Source organism: Scomber japonicus, chromosome 14, assembly GCF_027409825.1.
Source record: "Scomber japonicus isolate fScoJap1 chromosome 14, fScoJap1.pri, whole genome shotgun sequence".
In the NCBI taxonomy this organism is placed as follows: domain Eukaryota; kingdom Metazoa; phylum Chordata; class Actinopteri; order Scombriformes; family Scombridae; genus Scomber; species Scomber japonicus.
In genome coordinates, this window is record NC_070591.1 from 24891058 (window position 1) to 24914826 (window position 23769).

At 41.6% G+C, this 23769-nt stretch overlaps 2 protein-coding genes across 4 annotated transcripts in view; one reads left to right on the forward strand and one right to left on the reverse strand.

Moving 5' to 3' along the window:
* The window catches only part of cdh23 (cadherin-related 23), a 158219-nt gene extending 140140 nt beyond the window's left edge, over positions 1-18079 (forward strand). For both annotated transcript variants that reach the window (XM_053333442.1, XM_053333440.1), the window contains 32 exons: positions 1231-1452; positions 1548-1667; positions 2037-2217; positions 2300-2433; positions 2623-2832; positions 3154-3261; positions 3839-3941; positions 4479-4604; positions 4690-4893; positions 5107-5565; positions 5715-5831; positions 5930-6154; positions 6708-6877; positions 7483-7620; positions 8633-8752; positions 8991-9168; positions 9336-9547; positions 10335-10529; positions 10662-10775; positions 10946-11075; positions 11410-11673; positions 11763-11924; positions 12036-12292; positions 12373-12470; positions 12577-12697; positions 12791-12870; positions 13048-13088; positions 13224-13284; positions 14836-14965; positions 15090-15209; positions 15538-15648; positions 16251-18079. In XM_053333442.1, the coding sequence (XP_053189417.1) occupies positions 1231-1452; positions 1548-1667; positions 2037-2217; positions 2300-2433; positions 2623-2832; positions 3154-3261; positions 3839-3941; positions 4479-4604; positions 4690-4893; positions 5107-5565; positions 5715-5831; positions 5930-6154; positions 6708-6877; positions 7483-7620; positions 8633-8752; positions 8991-9168; positions 9336-9547; positions 10335-10529; positions 10662-10775; positions 10946-11075; positions 11410-11673; positions 11763-11924; positions 12036-12292; positions 12373-12470; positions 12577-12697; positions 12791-12870; positions 13048-13088; positions 13224-13284; positions 14836-14965; positions 15090-15209; positions 15538-15648; positions 16251-16592 (5253 nt within the window). In that variant the 3' untranslated portion in view covers positions 16593-18079. The remainder of the gene's footprint in view (positions 1-1230; positions 1453-1547; positions 1668-2036; positions 2218-2299; positions 2434-2622; positions 2833-3153; positions 3262-3838; positions 3942-4478; positions 4605-4689; positions 4894-5106; positions 5566-5714; positions 5832-5929; positions 6155-6707; positions 6878-7482; positions 7621-8632; positions 8753-8990; positions 9169-9335; positions 9548-10334; positions 10530-10661; positions 10776-10945; positions 11076-11409; positions 11674-11762; positions 11925-12035; positions 12293-12372; positions 12471-12576; positions 12698-12790; positions 12871-13047; positions 13089-13223; positions 13285-14835; positions 14966-15089; positions 15210-15537; positions 15649-16250) is intronic.
* A 334-nt stretch (positions 18080-18413) lies between these two features.
* On the reverse strand, positions 18414-23551 carry eif3s6ip (eukaryotic translation initiation factor 3, subunit 6 interacting protein). Of its 2 annotated transcripts, XM_053333446.1 has the most exons (15): positions 23412-23551; positions 23072-23114; positions 22744-22954; positions 22074-22153; positions 21911-21972; positions 21746-21815; positions 21584-21657; positions 21206-21377; positions 20812-20966; positions 20385-20555; positions 20023-20156; positions 19494-19667; positions 19150-19339; positions 18837-18917; positions 18414-18621 (listed from the first exon to the last, which is right to left on the reverse strand). In XM_053333446.1, exons 1-15 carry the CDS (start codon positions 23445-23447, stop codon positions 18544-18546), a joined length of 1731 nt encoding a protein of 576 aa, XP_053189421.1. In that variant the 5' UTR covers positions 23448-23551; the 3' UTR covers positions 18414-18543. The 2 variants fall into 2 exon arrangements, with proteins under 2 accessions (XP_053189421.1, XP_053189422.1); XM_053333447.1 differs by lacking the exons at positions 22074-22153; positions 23072-23114; positions 23412-23551 and having other exon boundaries at positions 22744-22822.
* Positions 23552-23769: the final 218 nt, after the last annotated feature.

The window sequence follows — 23769 nt, forward strand, 5'->3', positions numbered from 1 at the left end:
AAGGTTGAGGGATTTTTTAGAGAGAATGGAAAGAGTTTCTTTTATTTGCAAAACAATGGCAGAGATTCATATTCTAGTCCTTAGTATTAATTACACTGGATCCTAAAATTTCATACTGTAACTTTGGTTAGACATTGTATTTTTAAACTCTGACAGTCTGTAATAAAGGCTTTTCCTCTAAAATGGTTCCTAACAGAAGCTTGTAGCATTATACCATCAGGCTTATACTTTTTTGTTTCTTTAAAGCTCATCCAGAAAAACATCATGCCTCTGTTTTCATAGGCCTCTCACATGAGAAATGACTTGTGATAGTCAAGTGTAAAATAGGTGGATTCTCCCTTTAAATTCAGGAACTATTCAGTAGAGTCATGCTAAGTTAGAAAATGTGCAATTTGTCAACATAATTGAACTGAATAATCAATAGTGGTGATGTAGTCTCATTATTATTACATCTTTCGCTCACCAATACACACACACACACACACAATGCTTGCAACTCATAGGGAAATCACTACTTGGTGAAATTCTAATGGCCTCACACTTGGAAGGGAACTGGGAGTTGAAACAGGAGGTCAGACTGGTGGAGCAGGAACCGTCTCTGTACTCAATCTCTTTTCTAGTTTTGCTTGCTTATCAGAATCAGTCAGTGGTTTGATGAAATAGATGGAATGTTGTTGTTTTTTTTTTTTTTTGTTTTTTTGGATAGCACCACTGTCTCTCTCACTCTTCCCTCACATTTTACCTTTTTTTCCAGAGTGGAGTAGATGGAACAACAAGGAATGTGAACTTTTGCTTTCCTCTGCCTCACTTAGATTTCACTTTTGGTTCTCACAACACATTTTTCCATTGTGTCTGTAACTAAATATGCTGCTAATGTCCTGTCTCACTCTCCCATGTAAAATGAATACTGAATATCACACGTCCTTCATAAATGATAACAGCAATATGTTTCCTTTCATCACATTTGTAGTAAACATTATAAAAAGCTCAAAATACAAGATAGTATTAAGTTATTATTTTTAAAATAACAAATGGAGATTAGGAGACTTTTTATAGTTTTGGCCTTCAAATGGATTTCTCATTTGTGCTTGATGTTTGTTATCTTACATAATGGAGAATCATAACCAGGCCCAGGTGATGCCTTTAGCAGAAGTGAATCACACATTTTCAAAGTTAAATATAATCTAAAAAAAAACAGCGGTTACAGCTGTCTCTCTGCTTCTCACGCAGACTTCAACAACCATATACGTTCGCATCGTGGACGAGAACGACAATGCCCCAGAATTTCCCGAGGAGGAGTATGTCACAGTGCTGAGCGAGGGGCCCGAAACGGTGGGTGCCACCATCGCCACGGTAACAGCTATTGACCCAGATGAGGGTCTGAATGGCACCTTGCGATACGCCATCGCTCGCGGCAACCTCATCCAAACCTTTAACATCAACAGCATCACGGTGAGACATGATAGCACTAATGTGATGGTTGGTGTTGTCATACTGTGTGACCAAAGCAACTACAGACACAAACACTTTTTTGTATGTGCATTTAGGGGAGGATCACTGCTGTAAAGGAGCTGGACTACGAGATCAGCAACGGACACTATGCACTGGTTGTCACAGCGACGGACCAGTGTCCAAAACCTGCTCTACGTTTGACCTCTAGCACAACAGTAATGATGCAAATGATTCTTTTTCCCCTAAATACACACAGAGACAAACTCACTTTATTGTCCCCAAGAGGAAATTTGTACTGCATTTCAGGTACTCGGAAATTTCCAGGATTCCAAAAACATGAACACAGAAGTTTAACAGATAGACCTGGAATCTTGTTATATTAAGATAACATTTGATAAAACACAGCTTTCAATTCAAATGAATTACAACACCAAAATTCATCCATAAAAGTGTATCTCAGTATGCCATTTGAAGACAGCCGAAGACAGACATGTAGCAAACCAGACCTAGCTTAATTTTGCTTTTGCTTTTATTTCTACAACATGTGGTGAATGTGTTATAAACCGTCTTTCCGTTTCTCTCAGGTGGTCGTGAATGTCTTAGATGTGAACGATGTTACACCCGCTTTCCCCAGAGCCTATGAGGGACCATTCGAGGTGACTGAGGGCCAGCCGGGTCCCCGGGTCTGGACTCTCAGAGCCAGCGATGAAGACTCCGGCCTTAACGGCAAAGTAGAATACAGCATCACCGGTGGAGATCACCAGAGTAAGTAGTGGATTGGTTTCTATGGAGATAGTGATTATCTCCATAGCCTCTCTTATAGCCTCTTTCTCTCTTGCTCTGTCAGATGAGTTTATGGTTTCCCCCGTGGAGGGCGAGCTTCGGGTGAGGAAGGATGTAGAGCTGGACAGAGAGACCACAGCCTTCTACAACATCACTGTCACAGCTCGAGATCTGGGCACTCCGTCTCGCAACAGCTCGGTGAGCCTTCCTAACACATCATCTTGAACGATTGAGATCCTGCAGAATGAAAAGATTGATATTTTGATGCATTTATAGGAAGTACAGGTGCAGCTTCTTTTGTGACAATTTATTGTAGACAGAGCATCTAAATAAGAGAGTGCACTATTGTAAACAGGCATGAATTGAAAGTGGACTTGTTTTCTTCAGGTGGTGGTGGGGATCCAGGTCCTAGACATCAACGACAACGACCCCGTCCTCCTGAATCTGCCGTACAACACCAGCGTGAGCGAGGGCGCGTCCATACACACCTCTGTAGCCAGAGTCCGAGCGAGAGATGCAGACAGCGGGCGCAACGCACTGCTCACTTATAACATCACCGCTGGCAACCAGGATGGAGCCTTCTACATCATTGACACTGTGAGAAAAAGAGAGATATATTTTCACATCAGCTGATTTTGAGCATGTGGTTTCACAGCATAAATATATCATAAGCTATACAAATATTATGTGTCAAATATAATGCAGCAGATAGAAAGTGAAGTCATGTAAGCCATAAATATTTTTGTCTGCTCAGCTGTGATTCTTTTATAGAGAGGGAAAGCTGAAAATAAGAATACATGCAGTAATAGTACAATGGTACACAAATACACACACACACACACACACACACACACACACACACACACACACACACACACACACGGTTTAACCTCTTTCTCTCTGCTCTGCATCTCTCAGACAGGTGTGGTTCAGGTGAACAGACCGCTGGACAGAGAGCGGGTAGCTGAGTACAGACTCACTATAACTGTCAAAGACAACCCTGAGAACTCTCGCATCGCTCGCAGGGTAATCCCACCTCTGCATGCTTTCACATATGCTTTCACATCAGCAGTTAAACCAAAAAACCACTGAAGGAATCACCACTGAATTTCTACACCTTACATCTTTTCAAATTCTGCTTTTGAGGAATTCATAATACTGTAATAGCTGCATTCATTTATTTATTTTCATGAAAGGAAGTCCTGAATTATAATGATATTTCGTTCATAGGTATAAATGTGCTGCATCATGTTAATATTAGAGTCTCGTGCACACTGCTATGTTTAAACAAGGTCATGAGAACTGCACAGTCTGCAGTTGCATGTTTGGGTTTTTTTGCATGCAAACGATCATGCTACGTGCTTCTTGAAATGTTGTCCGTGTGGGAAAGGTGAGAAACTGGTCTAGACATGAGCTGAAAACAAGTCAACCCTAATGCACTGTGCATGACTGCAAAACAGTCTATTCTTACTTGTGCAATTGCACTTCAGAAACTTATGTTTCTCTCCTTATCACTCGCATCTTTTCTCTATAATGCATTTTCTTTTTTTCTTTTTTAACATCATTGCTTCTCCACCACCTTCTTTCTGTCTCTCACCACCAGGATGCAGACCTCTTGGTGATCACTATACTGGACGAGAATGACAATAGGCCTGTATTCAGCAGGAGCAGCTACAGGGCTGAGATCACAGAGAACTCTGCAGCAGGTATAACCCACAGTGTTATGTCTTTCGCTCTCTGCTCCCTTAAGTGAGACAGTGTGACACTCTACTGAAAGCAGAGTATCGTGCTAAAAACACTTGTCTGTAAACCGTCTCCCCCACTTCCTGGCTGTGTTTACATGCTGCTCTTTTTTAAGCATTTCAGCTATGTTGTCTTTTCTCACTTTGAAAGCTGAGAGATGTAACAGGATGATGGACAACTTTTTTATTTTGCATTTACTTTAGAGCTATAAAAATAGATTTGTACACAACAGTGGCCAGTTTGTAACCAAGGACACAGAAACAGTCACATTATTTAGATGCAGGATATGAGCTATAGTCTCCCTGATAATCAGAGTAATCAAAGCGGTAGAATCAGTATTTTAAACATTCAACAATGTCTTTTGGGCATTATTGACAATACTAATCCAACATTCAAACTGCAGATACAACAGATAGCTTGCTGACTTGCTGTAAAAAAATCTGACTATGATCATTTTGCTAGTCTGACTCACCTTGTCTTTATATCTGTCTGTCCTTTAGGCACCACTGTAGCAGTGTTGAATGGGCCGGTTCTGGCTGAGGATAAAGACATCGGACCCAATGCTGTGGTGAAGTACCGACTGCTGGGGGCCAGGGTGGACCTCTTCCATGTAGATGCTAACACTGGTAACACTATTACTCCTCAGCAAGTACACAGAGGGAAATCAGAAAACTGCTCTGTAAGCACTAATACCTATAAATCTCCTTCCAGGTGTTATTTATGTGCGACAGGGGGTGACGTTGGACCGTGAGGGGTTTCAGGAACCTCGCGTCGAGCTGTTCCTAGTTGGGGAGGACGTAGGGGGTTTAAACAGCAGTGTTCCTCTCACAGTTACAATCCTGGACCAGAATGACAACCCACCTGTTTTCAGCCCATCCAGTTTCAGTGTGCGACTCCCTGAGAACAGCCCCACTGGTGCGTGTGTATTATAAAATGAATCCACATTAACCGTGTTCAAGTTGAAACTGAGACTTCCTGAGATTATCAACACTGTCTTTCACTGCATTTCATTTTATTAGTTGATTTACATGTTGGGAATGGGAATGACTGTTGCCACTGAAGGTCCTCAGAAGAATACAAATGTGTGCCTGTGTGTTTGTGTCGTAATCATTGCTTTGTCTCTTCCAGGTGTGGTGGTGACCCAGCTCTCTGCCACAGATGCAGACTCAGGTGCTAATGGCTGGCTGATGTATCGGCTGGAAAGCGGCGCTCAGGATCGCTTTGTAGTCGACCCTATCTCTGGTGCTGTCCTAGTGGGAAACACCACCCTCGACAGAGAAGAGCGCGGGTCTTACCGCCTCGTTGTCATGGCAACCGACCGTGGCACACCACCTATGACGGGCACAGCCACTCTGACGGTCATCCTGGATGATGTCAATGACTCACGACCCCGATTTCTAGAACCCATAACCATGATAAATGTAAATGAGTCCACACCACCTGGTGTGGTGGTGGCCACGCTGACAGCTGAGGACCCCGATCTGCATCCCCGGCTGGAGTATTACATTATCTCAGTGGAAGCAAAGGATGATGGGAACAACCCAGTGGATGGTCTGCAGGAGTCCTTTGGCATTGATTTACACACTGGTGAGACAATGATCCCCTGATGATGATGATGATGATGATGATGATGATGATGATGATGATGATGATGATGATTGTCTTGAATAAACTTGATCTTACATTGGAGGAATTTATTGGAAAAATAATAAGATGTGTTTTGGTGAATTTTTCAGGTGCAGTGTTTGTACGCAACCCACTCAACAGAGAGATGGTAGCCACCTTTGAAATCATTGTGTCTGTCCATGACAATGCCAGTGATGTTATTGACAAGTCAGGCAGTGTTCCTAATGGTAAATCCATTTCCTAATATGAAACCTACCTTCAGTTTCTTGTATACAGTTATCAAAGTTATTTCACCCTCTTATTAACGTGACCTTCTCCTCTTCAGCGAGACTAACCATCAACGTGTTGGATGTAAATGACAATGCTCCTCGATTCCGCCCCTTCGGAGTATCAAACTTCACAGAGAAGATTTTAGAAGGAGCTCAGCCAGGCACAACACTGCTCTCAGTGTCAGCCGTAGACCCAGATAAAGGTCCCAACGGCCAGGTTATCTACCAGCTGCTCCACTTGCCCCGAGGTGGTTACGTTAGACTGGAGGACCCCTCCACTGGTATGACCATCACCACACCTCAACAAGCTGTTATAGGCTAAAGGTTAAAAATTAATAACCACGAGCTGTAAGTTTAAAGTACATCTCTTTCCATATATAACATATAACATATTTAAAAATTGATTACATGAAGAATACATTTCACACTTGATGTATTACTCGTAATGTCAATCCTTGCTTGTTTGGCTTTTTCACTGCAGACATGTTGAATAGTCATAGTAGGAAAAGCACAGGTGTTACTCATGATTTTAACAATGGCTGAGTTCTGTTTACATGTCCGAGTAAGACATGACAGCGTGACAGTGAGTCAGCATGCACAATACCAGGATACCAGGAGCAGGAGCAGCTAAGAGGAATCAACAATTGTATTATGTACACCTATGCTTTTCCTACTGTGACATATCAAAACAGCTTCTGGTGAAAGAGGCATATTGTTTAATTTACTATATCAAAACAAAATATAATTATTATTTTAAACCCAGAATACCAATATTGGCCTTCAAACTCCAGCTGAATCCTGACTGTATTTGCCACTGTGTTGAACATTTCCCAGGTAAGATTGTAGCCAACCAGACGGTGGATTTTGAGCAAATACAATGGCTGAATTTCACGATTCGGGCCCAGGACCACGGCACTCCTCCTCGGATAGCTGAGCTGCCAGTTTATCTGCGCATAGTGGATGTCAATGACAACAACCCTGTCTTCCTCCAACCCTCATATCAGGTACTTAAGCAGAATATTAGGAAACAATAACAGCTGCTAAAATAGAGTTATGAGATGCTGGTATATTAAGTAATATATATTTAGGTGGCTAGTCCTTTAACTTTAAATATGTTGTATTAAATGAGACAGCCTAGTCTTAGTTAATGGCAGATATTTTAACTTGTCATTGCAGGAAAAGCACAGGTGTAGCTAATAACTTTTTTGATGGCCCCAGGAATGCCACTGTTATTGATGTGTAATAGCTTACACCTGTGTTTGTCAAGTTAAAATAAAATGAACTGCCGCCAGACAGCGAGGCTGAAAATGACTATTTAATGAGAAATATTGAAATAGGAAATATATGTATATATTTAATTCATTATTATATAGTATTTTGTCAGAGACAGTACATTTGTGTGTGAGGTGAGTATTTTTTTATACTGAGTTGAGTCAAATCTAGGTACAAAAGAAATCTTCAATTCAACACTAAACTTCCAAAAATGTGTAAAACATTAAGCATTGCATAATTCATGTTATCAACCCAGACCCCTATTCCACTAAATCAAAACATAACGTTATCCTTGCAGTGCTGCTGTGCCCTCATGTGTGTTTATCTGTGCTTGTAGGAGCCTGTGTTTGAGAATGTGAACTTGGGCACTACCATTGTTCGTGTCAGCGCTACAGACGCTGATTCTGGCCTCTTTGCTGTTATTGAGTACAGCCTGGTAGATGGGGAAGGCAAGTTTGGCATCAGACCATCTACTGTGAGTAAAGCTTTACATCTGCTCCATAAGCAGTCACAGCTACATATTGCTCATGTGCTCATATCATTTCTGTCACTTGGCTGAAAGCAAGGCCCGAAATGAATTTGCAGTCTTCTAAATATTTGCTTTAGTTTTAATCTAGATTTGGGCCATTTCCAATAGAACCAGAAATCACAATAATTAATTTTTGGGTGGCATATAATGATGCACTGTGAATCCTGTTGAAGCTCCCTAGATGGACGAGTGCCAGTCAGTTGTTTGTACACAGCAATGTTCCCACCTTGGACGCTCTTCTTAGGAATTTTATGTTTACTTTTATGGTGCGGATGAAGCACTCTACAAATGAAATTATTATGGCTTTAGTCATAGGTACTGCCTAAAAAGAGCAGTACCTGTTATTTCTCTAGTTTTTGGAGGCACTGGAGAGGGTGTTTGTATGTCTTTTAGATATGTTTTATGTTTCTTATAGTATGTGTGTTTTTATGGACCGATCTGTTCTGAAATAAAGATTGAATTGAATTGTACTATACATTTACATATTTTCATTACTTGACATACAATAAGTACATTGTCTCATTTTTGTGTATTTATAATAATTTTCAAATAAATTGCTTTGAGATTGAGATTTTACCAAAAAATGCTAAAACACAGCAGATGTTCATTACCTTTTGAACAGCAAGGCCTATAAACAAATGTGCTGCCAAGAATTCAACAGGAACTCACGAGAAAAAAAGGAAAATCAATCACTTTCTAATGAAGGAGGGGTATGCATTGGTGTGTCAGGTTTTGGGCTTTCTTTTCAAACAGTTCTGGGTGTCAACGCTGAACTTCATCCTGCCTGGAAATGAAGGTTTAAGCAACATGTTTCAGTTTGCGGAAGACAACAGAAATATTTGACTTAAATGCTCCATTTCTGTCACACACACAAATTCAAATAAATGTCTTGATAAAGTCACCACTCCCAGTCGGTGCTTGAACTTCCTTCCTAATCATCCCTCCTCCTCTGTGTCAGGGAGAGATATACATCCTCTCTCCTTTGGACAGAGAGACAAAGGACCACTATACCCTAACCGCTGTCGCCCGCGACAACCCCGGTGGCATCTCCAACAACAGAAGAGAGAACTCTGTCCAGGTAGAGATCACATAGTTTAAATTTCCATCATCTGTAACTTGTGTTTCCATAGTAGAGTCAGAAATGCAAACCATCAGCTACAGTATTAGAGCCCAAACAGTATTAAATGTTTGAAACTGTTGCTGATATAACACCACATGTCCTGACTATGACCTTCTTTAGAACATAACCTTGTTGAAAAAAATGTTCTGTGTTTGAAAGCATCCTCGCATTTCATCCACCTGTTTGTGCACATCAGGTCCTGGTGACAGTTCTCGATGTCAACGATTACCGGCCTCGCTTCACGGATCGTGTGTTCAGCACCAGCGTGTTTGAGAATGAGCCCAGTGGTACATCTGTGATCACTGTGAAGGCTACTGATCTGGATGAAGGAGAGAACGGTGCAGTCCTCTACACCATGCTGGGACCCCACTCAGGTATGAATACATAATCATCAGTAGGGTCACCTAGCCAATTATTCCAGATGAATTGGTCTTCAGTAGCAGAATTATTCACTTTTATTCACGTTCTTCAATAAATAAAAAAGAATATTGATCCAACTTTGAAGGTGCATGCAGTCCCTAAACTCCCTTTCTCTTTTTAGATGCTTTCTCTCTAGATCCAAACACAGGGCTGGTGCGTTCTCGCCGTCTGCTTCAGTCCTCTGAGCGTTTCAACCTGACTGTGGTGGCTACAGACCAGGGACGTCCTCCCATGTGGGGAACTGCAGACCTGATCATCACAGTCATCGACGTCAACGACAACAGACCTGTGTTTGTCAGGCCTGCTAATGGGACTATCATCCATATCTCAGAGGTATATCTGCATGTCGGCACACTGAGTCATTGTTACCAAGTATGTGTGTGTGCGTGTGTTCTTCCTCTTTTTATGATGATTATTGCACTCTTGAAACAATTTTAGTGACGTACATCTGTGTAGAAATACAGTTCCCCTCCCCAGCTCTACAAAGTTCCAGTGCCTGTCAGCAAAGAGTGTCACCGCTCTCATTCACATTGTTTCCAGCAGCAGCTGTTTGTTTTCAGCAAAAAAAAAAAAAAAAAGAAACCACTATACAACTGTCTGGCACCAAACAGCACACAGACAAAGTTACTGACTAGTTGATGAATATAGTGAAGAAGTTTGATGCTAGAGAGACAGCTATTTCCTTCAGGGGTTAGCGGACACAAAAAACACAACTAAAAGCAGAGTAAATATTTGACTTACATTTAACAGGGGAACATATACATGTGTCCAAATTAATACTAATATTGCTCCATATCTGCCGAATGTGTAAACAGGCAACTAACAAGTTCACCATATCAAGTTAAAAGATGTTTAAATATCTCAGTGTTGTGTTTACAGCTTGTTTTCACTGGGGTAAAAAAAAAACATTTATTGCAGTTTTAGGGTTATGTTAATTACATCAAGGCTTTTCCTGCTATGACTTTGAGTAAGAGATTGTAAGTTTAATTTCTCTGCATGCGTGCATTTGTGTGTACGTGTGTGTGTATGTGTGTGTGCGTGTGTGTGCAGCCAAGGAAGTAATGGTTACAATTAATAAATTCACACGAGCACATACTGTCCCTGTTTGCCCTCCATATAGGAACAGCCCCCGGGCCTGCCGGTGTACGAGGTGCACGCAACAGACTCAGATGAGGGGGTGAATGGAGAGGTTCGCTATGGCTTCCTGCAGACTGGAGCAGGTAACAGAGACTGGGAAAATTTCCACATCGATGCCATGACTGGAGTCATCACAACCACTGTCAAACTGGATCGAGAAAAACAGGCCCTACACAGCGTGAGTCCCCTCTGTGTGTGTGTGTGTGTGTGTGTGTGTGTGTGTGTGTGTGTGTCTATGTACACAGTGGTTGAAGTAATATTACATGCACAGGTGTGTATGTCTCTAACTGAGTGCAAATGACTCTTTCAGCTTATCATTGTGGCCCGTGACATGGGCCAGCCAGTGCCTTATGAAACCACACAGCCTCTACAGGTGGCGCTGTTGGACATTGATGACAATGAGCCTGTCTTTCTCAAACCACCGGTCAGTATGAAGCCATGGCAATGGAGTTTCTTAACACTAAATCAACTGTAGTCCTAATGTGATCATCTGTACAGATGAGATGCCATTCAACTGTGTATGTCTGTGTGTATATTTGTGTGTGTGTGTGTGTGTGTGTGTGTGTGTGTGTGTGTGTGTGTTGTGCACCTCAGCGTGACAGCTTGCCTTACCAGAAGCTGACAGTGCCTGAGCATTCCCCTCCAGGTACTGTGGTGGGGAACGTGACCAGAGCTGTGGACGCCGATGAAGGCTCCAATGCTATTGTCTACTACTTTATTGCAGGTGATACACATGTCCCACACACATACAGAGATCATCTTGTGTTGAGAATGTAATGCAAAGCTTTTCCCCAAAAGTGAAATAATTTATGTTAACACACCCAAAATAAGTTTCAGGATTTAAGAAGAGAGGTTAATGCAATTTGGATTAATGCAGTTTGTCTGAAAGCTCTGGAATCCATTGTGTGGTCAGATGAAAGTCCTCTTAACTTCAAAAGCTTATGAATAATGAGGACATTTGTATAGAACCATTTGTCTTTTCTATTTAAAGCTGATTTTTTTTCAGTCCTTTATTGCTGACATGATGAAACACAAATCCTGGGCATCTCTTCCTGTAGGGGGAAACAGTGATGGAAACTTTGGCTTGAGTCTAGAAGGAGAGCTGAAGTTGCATAAAGATCTAGACCGGGAGGAGATCCCGGTCTACTCCATCATTATCAAAGCTTCTAGCAACAGGAGCTGGACTCCTCCAAGAGGTCAGAGGGCAGCACGGGCCAAAGCCCTGGATCCCTCACGTGACCCCAGCCTGCTGGAGGTCCGTATTGAACTGGACGACATCAATGACCAGAAACCACGCTTCACCAAGGTGGAGTACACTGCAGGTAAGCTGGTGTCTAGCGTGACTGTGTATGTGGGTCTACTACTGTACGTTAAACCACAATAACCCTCCTTCTTTGCTGCTCTGTTTCAGGAGTTGCAGCTAATGCCAAAGTGGGCTCAGAGTTAATCAAGGTCGTAGCTATAGATAATGACATCGGCAACAACAGCTTGGTCCAATATCACATTGTTACAATCCGCTACTTCCCATCACAGAGCAATGGTAGTGAGGATGTTGGCAGCATCTTCACCATTGGTGAGCTTCCTTATGCACCACCAACCTCTCATTGCTTTGAGAGGTTGTTTTGTCATTGAGTCAAGTCCATGTCCTAGTAAAAGACAATATTCTATCCTTTGATATCCACAGGTTTGACAGATGGCATCATCCGAACATATGACCTCTTCACAGCCTACAATCCAGGCTACTTTCAGCTGGAGATTTTGGCATGCGACTTCGCAGGACACAGCACCACTACCAATGTGAATATCTACATCCTCCGGGACGACCAGAGGGTCAAGATAGTCTTCAATGAGATCCCAGACCTGGTCCGGGAAAACCAGGAAGATTTCATTAACCTGCTGTCAAACATCACTGGAGCCATTGTCAACTTAGATGATATACAGGTTTGTTTTTGCTTTGTTGTTTTTCATTTGTCTGTGTTTGTGTAAATGTCTGACATCTTTGTCTCTCTGCATTTATTCAGTTCCATGTGGACAAGAAGGGCAGGGTGAATTATGCTCATACTGACATGCTGATCCATGTTGTCAACAATCAGACCAACACCATCCTGGATGTTGAAAGGTCTCGTATACCTTCTATAATTGAATAGATCTTTCACTCTGAAGCTGCTTGGTAACACTATCATACACACAGTGTATGTGTAGTAAGGCCTCCTCCTTGTTTGCAGGGTAATCCAGATGATCGACGAGAACAAGGAGCAGCTGAGAAACCTGTTCAGAAAATACAACGTTGTGGACGTTCAGCCTGCTGTCAGTGACAAACTGCCCGATGACATCACCACACTACAGGTCTGCGACACCTCCAGGAAACCAATAACAGTTGTGGATGTTTTGTTTTTCTGTGCTTTTAAACTTTTCTCTCGCTCTTTCTCTCAAACACAGCTGGTCATCATTATCCTGGCTGTATTACTGTGCCTGGCAGGAATTTTGTTTGTCACAATGAACTGGCATTATCGCAGAGTGTAAGAATCCTTCCACATGTCATTCTATAAAATTTGCAATTTTAATATCACATAAATGTATTAACTTGTGTTGAGTGTACTGAGTCTTTTGAAATCTGCTCAGTAATGCACCATGTTTTACAGTCATGTTGTTGTACATGTTTTCCTTCTTATGATTTGTGATTTCTGCTGTTGCAGGCACGAGAGGAAGCTGAAAGCTATCGTTGCAGGATCAACAGGTGAGAGACTTCGTTGAGGGGATGTCCCACCAGTTAACTTCAGGATGTGGCTTTGCCATCTGCTAATGTACAACATGTCGCTTTACTGTGGCAATGCTGCTTTTCTTACACAATCATCTGTCCTCTACCATCCAGGAAACCAGGGTCTAATGGACATCCTGGATATGCCCAACACTAACAAGTACTCTTTTGAGGGGTGAGATAATATCTGCATTTTCACACCTCTACAGCAGACATTGCTTAGAAGGATTTTCCCCCAATTACTTTTGTGTTGTTATTCTGTTATTCAAGTCTAATTTTCTACATGATACCCCTACTATTCCAGGAGTTTATTATCAAGATCAAGACATTTTTTTTGACTCGATGGTTAATATATATTAAAGCTGCAGTTGGTAACTTTGAGGAGAGAGAGGACTTAGCATCAAATTTGAAGAAGCACAACTTTCAGATCCCTCCCCCTCCCTCTCCGCTGCACTCCTGCCCTGCCTCCAAAGTCCCTCCCCCAGAGGAGGCTGACGTGCATGCGACCGGTAATACATGAACTACACTCCACACAGCTAGATATAAAACGCTTTACAGTGACTTTCACATGGCTATACCTTACCTAGAAACTCGGAGATATGAGCTTGACCCGGCTTGACCGAGCTGAGGAGGAAGGGGGAGGGGCCTGTGTGTGTGAGCAGTGAATGACAGCTGTCAGACACTCCATCAGACACAATCCTGGCTCTGATTGGTTCTTTTTGTCCGGTCGCGGTGAATTCTGGCAGATTTGCAGTAGGAGCAGTAGGCGGGGCTAAATGAGCCTATTTTTTTTTTATTTTTTTTTACAGATTACTAGTTTCATGTAATGCTGTCTTTACATAGTGACAGTCTTAGCAAATATGACAAAAAGTTACTTTTATAAGACTTACCAACTGCAGCTTTAAGGAAATAGTTGGACATTTTAAGAAGATACACTTATTCACTTTATTTTTGTCACTGTCATTGTTGTCACACACCAAATTGAACAAATGAGATTAGATAGTGTTAATTAATGAGCTTTAGAGTTGCTGGTTGGCAGATTTTTTTTCCTTCTACATTTGGACAGATGCAGGCCATTTGTTTCACCCTGCTTTAGTCCTTATGCTAAGTTAAGCTAACTGGGTGCTGCCTTCAGCTTCATATTTAGGGCACAGATATGAGAGTGGTATTGATTTTCCAGCGTCACTCTCAGCCAGAATACATTTAGTGTCATCTAGTAGTGAGGCTGCAGATTGCAACCAACTGAATACCCCTTCCTCTCCCGTCCAAGCATGTAGGACAGGCATGTCCAAACTATTCCTTAAAGGGCTGTGTGCCTGCAGGTTTTTCTTCCAACCGATTAAGACCACACATGAACCTTCATGGAATAGTTTGGACACGCCTGATGTCGGAGAACCTACGGTGGCTTGCAAAAAGTGTGAAAGGCCCTCTTTAAAGCCAGTGTTTACTTTGTCCTTTCTGGGCTACTATAGAATTTCTGCAGTAGGGACATGGTGGTGCAACATGGTGGGCTCTGTGGAAGAGGACCCACTCCTTATATAAAGGAGTAATTCTAAAATAGTGACAACACTGCAATTCTTAGTTAAAGGTAATTGTACACAAATTAAACATACTTATGAATATTTTATCCCATCTCTGCCAAGTCTGTTCTGCTAGATGCCACTAAATGAAATAAAAATGGTTTGCTTTTTGTCGATATCCTGTGTTATGCTGTTTGCCTCTGCAGGGCTAATCCGGTGTGGTTGGACCCATTCTGTCGCAACCTGGAGCTGGCTGCCCAGGCTGACCATGAGGACGACCTACCAGAGAACCTGAGTGAAATAACTGACCTGTGGAACAGCCCTGCACGCACTCATGTTAGTACCGAACACAAATTTGTATCCTTTAACATGATATTGCCCTCTGAGTCATCCCCATCATACAGCTGTACCATTCCAATATTTTTAAGCAGGCGTGCTTGTGTGCATGTCATCCTCACAGGGCACATTTGGTCGAGAACCTCAAGCAAAGCCTGAGGATGATCGTTACTTGAGAGCGGCCATTCAGGAGTACGACAACATCGCTAAGCTGGGTCAGATCATGAGGGAAGGGCCTATCAAGGTTAGACATGTACATGTTAATTTAGCCGGAGGCACACATGAACATCACATCCAATCTCAAAAGCCTTTTTTTTGTTGGTTATGTACTCTCTCCTTCCATCCTTCTCAAAATGCACTGAGGGACAAGGTCAGAGGACAGACCTAAGACCTCCTTCAATGTGTCCTGAGAAGAAAACAAAGAGAGAGACACCCAGGACTTGAAGATATGATGTTGAGCTGCTTTTATAAGGAGATAGAGATTGCTACTACTGTCATTCTGAGGATGTTTAAAGTATACTATATATATAGATGTGCCAGTCTCTGTTTGATCCTAACTGCCATCCTGTCAGGGTTCCCTGCTGAAGGTGGTCCTGGATGACTACCTGAGGCTGAAAAAGCTCTTTGCAGCCCGACTCGTCACTGTATCCACCAGCCAGGGAGATCACTCATCAGTCACTGAGGTGGGCTCGAAGAGGCACTTTCTGAACCTTCTGCTGTGCTGTTCCTGTCTATCAACGCTGGAGAGTGATCATGCTTTCTTTTGATTTCCCGTCTGACATCCTGTTTGCTCCTCTAACGTGCCACCTTCTCACTGCTTCTGCTTTCTCTGTTAGCATGAACTAGACTCTAGGTCAAATACAGTTTGCACTTCTTCAGAGTCTGATGCAACCTGGTAGGTAGGTGGAAGTTGTCACATAGAAATAGCCAGAAAGTTTAGACAATCGCTAAAGAGTATTCAGAGTACAATTTCAATACTTGCCTACACTTACTCAATTGCTATGATGTGGGGAAAACCCCGCCCATGCATTCCTCCCACATAAATTAACCCTAAGAAATGTTGCAACTATTGAAGCCAAGTCTGGTGTGAAATCTAATCTGTAATCTGTCAAGTGTTTTTTCTACTGAACTACTGTTTTATCTCCTGGAACATTTTCCTTTTCTGGTCCCAGCTTCTCTTCCAGCTTCTTCTTCAAAGCCATTTCTGGTCAACTTCACGCATAACGCATTGTGTAAATGTTCAATTAATCATCAGCTTCGTCTTTTTTCTCTCCTCTGCCATCAGCTGATCCAAAGTGATCTGGATGATGATGAAGATGAGCGTCTGAGCATGGGCGGGGGTCGCGGTACTCTCCGCTTCAAACATAAGCTTCCTGTGGAGTTGAAGGGTCCAGAAGGTGTTCACGTGGTCCACGGCAGCACAGGTACCCTCCTGACCTCCGATCTCAACAGCCTGCCAGAGGATGACCAGCGGGCCCTGGCACGTTCTCTGGAGGCACTGAACGCTGATGGGGGGCTTTATTCTGAGCGTAATGCCCGCACAGAGTCGGCCAAGTCCACCCCGATGCACCGTCACAAGGATGGGGACACCCTGTCGGAGAGTCCCCTGGAAATCACAGAGTTATGACTAGCCGAGGCCTCGCTGGTCTGAGCCCAACCATGACTCGTGTGTGTCCTTGTGCCTCCACAGCGCCGTCCTGACCAGGTTGGGGAGGCATGGGGAGGACCGTAGGTGGAGTGTGTGTAGTCTAGGGAACCTCATCAGCCAACCCCAGTGCATCAGTGAGACAGCCTGACAGAGCACTTACTCACAATTGGGTTGGTTTGAGTGGATTGTTTGGTACTTCAAGAACAGGTTTATTCAGATGAAATGGAAAATCACAGAGCAGAGCACTCGTCTTCAGCAAGACAAAACCAACAAGTGTCATCGACTGTCATCCAAAGAGTGGAATGGACCAGAGAAAATAATCCTCCCTGTGGGAGATGCTTGTTGAACCTTGACCGTATAATCGTCAAAAGGTGCCTCATTCTCACTAATCCTTTTGAAGTCATACCTGGACTGCATACACTCAAACAAACACAATACACACACTCAAAAAATGAAGCTACACACTCAGACCAGCATATGGCCACCAATGGGACACTGAGAAAATTACGCAATTCCTTGTCTGTTCTGATACATTTTTTGTTTAAATTTTGAAAGATGATGCAATCAGTATTGAAGTGGCGAGGATGAGACAGTAAGACCTTTTTCAAGATAAAGTAACATTAATGTTTTTGGGAAATTATAGATGGACTTCCAATGCAAAAAGAGCACTTCCAGTCATTTCACCAGTGATGCTTGTAAGATGAAGTCTTCACCTGACACCAAGAGAAAGAGGGATCCTTGCCTTAGTGCAATTGTTGACATACTGTAATAATGAAAAAGCTTTGTCCGATCAATGAGAAAAAGACAAAAGAGCACCCAGTCTACAGGGCAGCAGTGAACATTCAGACCCTGGTCCAGCTCTCATCTTTAGCATGTACTGAGTCTCTCATGTACAAGGATACTCCTCGCTGATAACTGGAAGACTTCTCAAATAATGTCAATGGTGAAAGAAGGATGAACATTGTCTGGAACTGGAGCCACACAAACTTTTATGATAAATTTGATATTAAATGCAATCAAAGAGAGTCTACGTAAGGACTAATAGATGGATGAATAAAAAAGAATAAATTGTTGCATTTTATAAATATAAAGATGGCATTGTGCCCACAAAGACTTTACACTGCCACCTGAGGGAGTAAAACAGTCATGCTCAAAATGAGCAATGTTTGCTTTATTTTTTTATTTTATAGAAAATGTGATGGAATTAAAAGATATTTTTGAAGAAAAATGCAGGCTTACCAAAACAGGTAGGGAACTTTTCTGGATGTCTGTTGGAGTATGTGTATATTGTGCTATGGTGACATACTGTATGTTGTTCTGTTTTCCTTTATATGACAACTGACGCTGTTTATGATGAGTGGTGTGTTTTTAAAATTAATTTTTATATTCCCATTTTGTAAGTTTTTATTTCTTTGTCATTATTGTCACCAGCCCCGAGATCTATGTTGGGAAATGTTGTTGGATGATCTGTGATAATAAAAGAAATATGCAATGGCCTCTGACCTTGCTCAGTGCAGTGATGGGAGTGCAGCCCAGCAAAACATGGAACTGATACTGCAGACAGTAGCAAAAGACTAGGAAACATTAATGACAAACTATTTGCCCCATGGTGACAATCAAATGACCTCTATTGTACTCACAGGTACAATCTCAGTCGTCTAAAGTATATTAAATCCAGATAGAAGTGCCTTCACCCTTGTGTTACAACTTTTTAAAAAAAAACAGCATCTAAGATAGTGGAACAGCTTGATAAATACTGCCATCTAGTGGTTCTAAAGAGTAAACACAGTAAACACCCAGTTTTTTAGCACACCGCTCTATCCTTTTATTGTTACCAGGTTACATAGAAAAGTTATCAATAATAGTTTTCATAAAACTTTTAAGAGACTGGAAAAGGATCCAGTCCCCGAGGTCTCTTCACTGTTGCTGGTTAAACTGCTCGGCTTGTGGCAGTCGTAGATGTTGCAGTGGTGGTGCTTGCTGGCATCTTCTTCAATGTCCTGTTGAGCTGCAGGGAAAAGAGCAAATTCCCATCAGTCTTTGACACACAAGATAGTATTGACAGCCCTGCGTCTAACATTAATCTAGTTAAAAAATCAGGGTTGAGTGTATATTTTTATATCAGTATCAGGGACACTTAAAATTTTAAAACAAACTTCTTGAAATTATGTAATTATCATTTACAAAATTCTACAGTTTTTTCCATGATGGATCACTACTCACCTCTTCAAACTTGTGGATCTGTCTGATGAAAAAGTCTCCGTAACGACGAGCCACTTTAGTGTCAGCAATGTGGATCATGTCCTGAGCAAATTTAACAAACAGGAAAAAATCTCTCACACACAGCACTACTTTGAACAACACCATTCTCCATCACCAATATCAGATTTACTATCCCATAATGGACTGAATGATAATGTGACCATATGTCAACATTTTTTTAAAAAGTAATAAGTAATTCTGTCCTGCATTGAGACCTCTTAAACACTCCTTTTTAGAACCACTGACTCAGCTCCTTTGGTTACAGGACTCTTACCTTGTCAATGTAAAAGTCGACCTCAGAAGCAGACTGGAACTCTCCTTCCAGAGCTGAGATACCACTAATCCACACCAGGTTCTTCATTTTGTGTTTGAAGACCAGCAGCTGGATACGGAACTCCTGCTCAGTCATGTCCAGAAATCCTGCCAGCTTGGCTACTGGCATGGTGGTGTACAGCTTAAGGAAACTGAAGGACACATAATAAAATCAGACATGCAAGAGATGCTGCAACCACACCAAAAAACAGGTTTCTAGAAAGGATATAAAACAAATACTACGCAATTAAGAATTTTTCACACCAAAAAATGCATCACACACACGCAAAAGATGCTATGCTCTACCTGCGGATGGTGGACAACTGGGCCTGCTGTTGCACCTCCTCAGCAAAGACCTTCAGCTGCTGCTGGAATGGCTCTTTGTGGTAGTTGGGGTGGACGTTGTCATAGTTTGGCACCACAGGTGACAAAAACTTAGGACAAGCAAAGCTGAACAACTCTTCAAACACCTGCAGGTCTCTGAGATAGAAAAGGGAACATTCATATCATCATGGCTGCTGGGCACAGTTACTGACTGAGCACTGCAGTAAACCATCCTGCTCAACTGTTTTGGGCAAAAATATCAGAATTAAATCTCCAACTACTATGTGGGGCTACAGCTGGAATACAGTTTCAGCAAAAAGATGCATTTCTTACATTGTACTTTACAGCAGCTCCAACTCATTTTCATTATTTATTTTATGTTAAAATATGCCTTTCTTTCACTGACAGTGTAGACAATTAAAAAAGAATGAAAGCGGTAATGGAATATAAAAAATATAATAAATCCAACACATAATGAAAATAGAGCAAGACAAATGAGTTTCTTTCTCACCCTTTCTGCATACGCAGCATCTTGTCTCCGTACTTTTCCCTCAGCTGGGTGTGGATGCTCTCATCGATGCGCATTGGGTACATGGTGAGGGCAATGGCCAGCAGGCCATGCATCTGCTCATTCTGTTTGTTAATCTAAAAAAATAGTGACATAAGTGTCATGATCTATTTTGCTCTTTTGATATATTAGCATCTACTGAATTAACACTTATTGATCCTAATAATCCTAGGTTAGCCACAGGAAGGGACTTAACTCTAATAAAATGTGTAAACACAGATGAGCATATGTATATAATGTTAAACTACGAGATGTGTCTCTTAGTTGAAAACTAGCTTTTCACATTTTGCCTTAATATGACTCACCATCTCATATTTATATGTTGACCTCTGGAACATGTTTCTTGTCCTTTGGATGTAGAGCAGGATGTTGGCAAAGACTCGAATGGCATCCTGGTAACGCCTCATCATCAAGTAGGCAAAGCCCACATAGTAATAGGTGGTGATCTGGCACTCGGGCACACGGGAGTACATACTCTGTAAAACAACAGAATGAATAATGAAGTCTAGATAGTAAAAAAACAGTCAGTGAAAAAGAGATGTAGCCTCAACATAACTAAATGTATGTATTTTATATATATATATATATATATATATATATATATATTTTTTTTTTTTTTTTAAAAGAAAAGGGATCAATATACTCATTATTAGTTTTAGTCAATCAGTAGGGCTTCTTGAACTCTGTGGAGCATGTCATTTTGTACATTAGTTGGACTAAATAAGGCTTTACCTTTTTGTTGAGCTCAATGTTCTCCAGGACTTTGATGGCCTGGTAATAATCACCAAGCAGGGAGTGCAGTCTCAGCAGCCCCACCAAGCTGAAGTAACCCAACATCTTGTAGAGGGAGTGGCGTCCATATTCCCCGGCAACACTCTCTGGGTCTCCTACAACACACCAACCAACGACATGTTAGCTCCCTCACATACAGTTAGTGCTCATGGTGTAGTTAATTTCTCACCAGAAAAACATTTTCACAGATGTTTTATAGGTTTACCTTGCCTGTACCTTATTTACACAATTTTTCAGTAACATTAACCATCCATTAGATTATTAAAAGGCCTTATTTTACAGAAACATTTTATAACTACCATTGCATTTAGTAAATCTCAGCATTCTGTCATACCTCCACTGGTGTAGACCTCCAGCTGGCGGTTAATGTTACTCTTGTCCACCAGGGAGTGGAGAACGTTGAGGACACTGTGGACGTTCCAGATCTTTGGGTTGTTCCTCAGGAACTCGATCTCCTCCTCAGACTTCTTGGCTGTCTTACAGCGGTACTGACTGAAGGACTGGAACTGAAGAGAGACGGAGTGGAAATGTATGATGTTATTCTCATATCACAGTTAGCAATTTTTACAGATGCTGTTGAAGTCTAGATTGGAGTGAGATAGCCTCTAAAATTATTTGTAAATAGTGTTTGGCTTGTATTCTTAATCCTTTTGTCTCTTCAGTCTTCTTGTTGAGTGAGAATAAATTAAAAACAGGATATAATGCACCGTACCTGGTAAATGAACTCATCAATAATGTCCCAGAGCCATTGGTTTGGCAGCTCCAAGGGGGCGGGCCCATCAGCATCTGTTTCCAATCACAAATAATCTCTTATTACTTTTCTTAACTTCATCAAGACGCAATAGGGCAATAGGGCAATATCCTTGTGACTTACTGAGGATGTAGTTGAAGAGGTTGCAGTAATTGTAATACGACTCAAACCTCTGATCCAAAGTTGGTCCACCCTGAATTCAAGAGAACAATATTTACAATAAAGCCACAAACACTGGAAAGGTTTGTTCAGTTTACAGATCAGGTATCATAATAAACTGGCACTCACGCTGACTTTAGCGTAGATGTGTCTGTAGTACAGTTCCTTATAGAGAATGAGGAACACAGCATCTATAGGAGACAAAAGGCAAACATTGACATAATCCATCTCTACTGCTGAAATATTTCTATTGTCAATGGCAAAAACAAGAAAGGTGATAGATGACACTCACCGTTACCGACGAGTGATGCGATGGCCTCAGCCTCTGGCCACGGAGAGTTCTTGAAGAAACGATCTGTCAACTTGTTCCAACTGAAAATAAGCAAATAAGTAAAAGTTAAGACACCTCTAAAACATAACACCGCTTCATCACAAACATCTTAAAACAAAGGTTTTCTTCTAATTCTAGGCTAAGGAAAAATGAAGGGAAACGAAAATGATGATATCCACTTTTTTTAGTGTTACATATCATAGCAAACGCCTTAATGCTGTTTAAACCCATTTTCAGATGTGCAAAACCTTCGTTTTTACCCCAAAAACAGAAAAGGAGCAATATCACAGCTTTTTTCTCCATCTAAATTCGTTAGACCAGTGCCACATCAAAAAACAATATACTTAGACTTGCTAAATCTTAATAATAATAACCTGAAACTACATTTAAATGAGGCTCAGTCTCCTTGGTAATCAAGTCCAGATTTAACTTGGTTTAGTGAATTTTGGATCTGGATCTGGTCTGTTGTGGTGTGGATGGAGAAGCACCAGTGAAATAAAGTTTTAAACAGGATTAACAGTTTCGCTACAAAGTTTAAGTCTTGAAAAACAGAACCAGCTGCTAAATATCATTATGTATGTTCCCCTTAACCTTGAATTGGATGCTGAGCTCAGCACTGTGTGAACTCTACCTGTTCTCATAGACATCTTGGATCTCATAGATCTTCTGCTCAATGCTCTCACTCGACACACGGTTGGACTGCAGCTCATAAACCTTCTGGTCGATCAAGTCAGAGATGGTTTTGTGGAAATACTGAAGGAAGTTCTTGATCACCTCTGGGATGACATGGTAAGTCTGCTGCTCGTACTGCCTCTCATAGGCCAGGTCTGCTTTGGGGTCGCCTACAGGGAGAGTGATGAGGAGGCACAAAACAGCACAAAGGAAAAACATGACTGAGCTTTTTGCAACCATTGGCTAGCACTACTATTGGCTATCTGAATAAATACAGATTTACTAACCGGTGTGCAGGTCGTAGTCATTTGGGTAGGCATAAGGATCGTACTGGGAGGAAACAGAGCAGGCATTTATCAGATGACGCAAAGACAGCATATGTCAAACAAACGGTCACCATTAACGTTTTCTTAATTTAAATAAACAGCCATCATAAAAATATATATGTCAGAGGCTGCGTAGCATGTGTGCTATGATGTTTTCAACAGGAGAGCCAGAAAACATTCACATTATCATCATGTTATCCCGGCGAAGTAGCTTAGCTGCATAGCTAGCTAACCTCTTATCGGTATCAATATGAATATGAACGTTTTAATGTGTGGAGGAAAAAAATAAAAAGTTAAATACTTTACTGCCGTCGTCTCCTTCTTCGTGGTATGACATTGTGCTACAATGAGTCCGAGCTAATAGCTGGCGTGAAAAAGGAGAGTGTGTGCTCCGGTTAGCTAACTCAGCTAAACCACGCAGCTAGCGGTGGAGCGAGGAAAGGAAGCGGAAATTTGAAACTGTGACGTGCAGAGGAAGGACGGCAGCAGTGATGCATTATGGGGAATGTAGTCTGTTGTGTTTTGGTATGGTTTTGGTTATAGCTGTTGTTATTATTGTCATAGTAAAAAGATGTCGCTGTGTATATTTAAAAAAAAATACAGTCTGTGGTCCTGGTCTCAACAAGACTTTAACTACCATTAGAATCAGTCAGATAATA

Coding starts and splice junctions, on each gene's coding strand:
- eif3s6ip (XM_053333446.1), bottom strand. CDS start 23,447: ATGTCATACCACGAAGAAGGAGACGACGGCAGTAAA. Junction 20,157..20,384: donor CAACATATAAATATGAGATG/GTGAGTCATATT, acceptor CTATTTTTTTAG/ATTAACAAACAGAATGAGCA. Junction 18,918..19,149: donor TCGACTTTTACATTGACAAG/GTAAGAGTCCTG, acceptor AAATTTGCTCAG/GACATGATCCACATTGCTGA.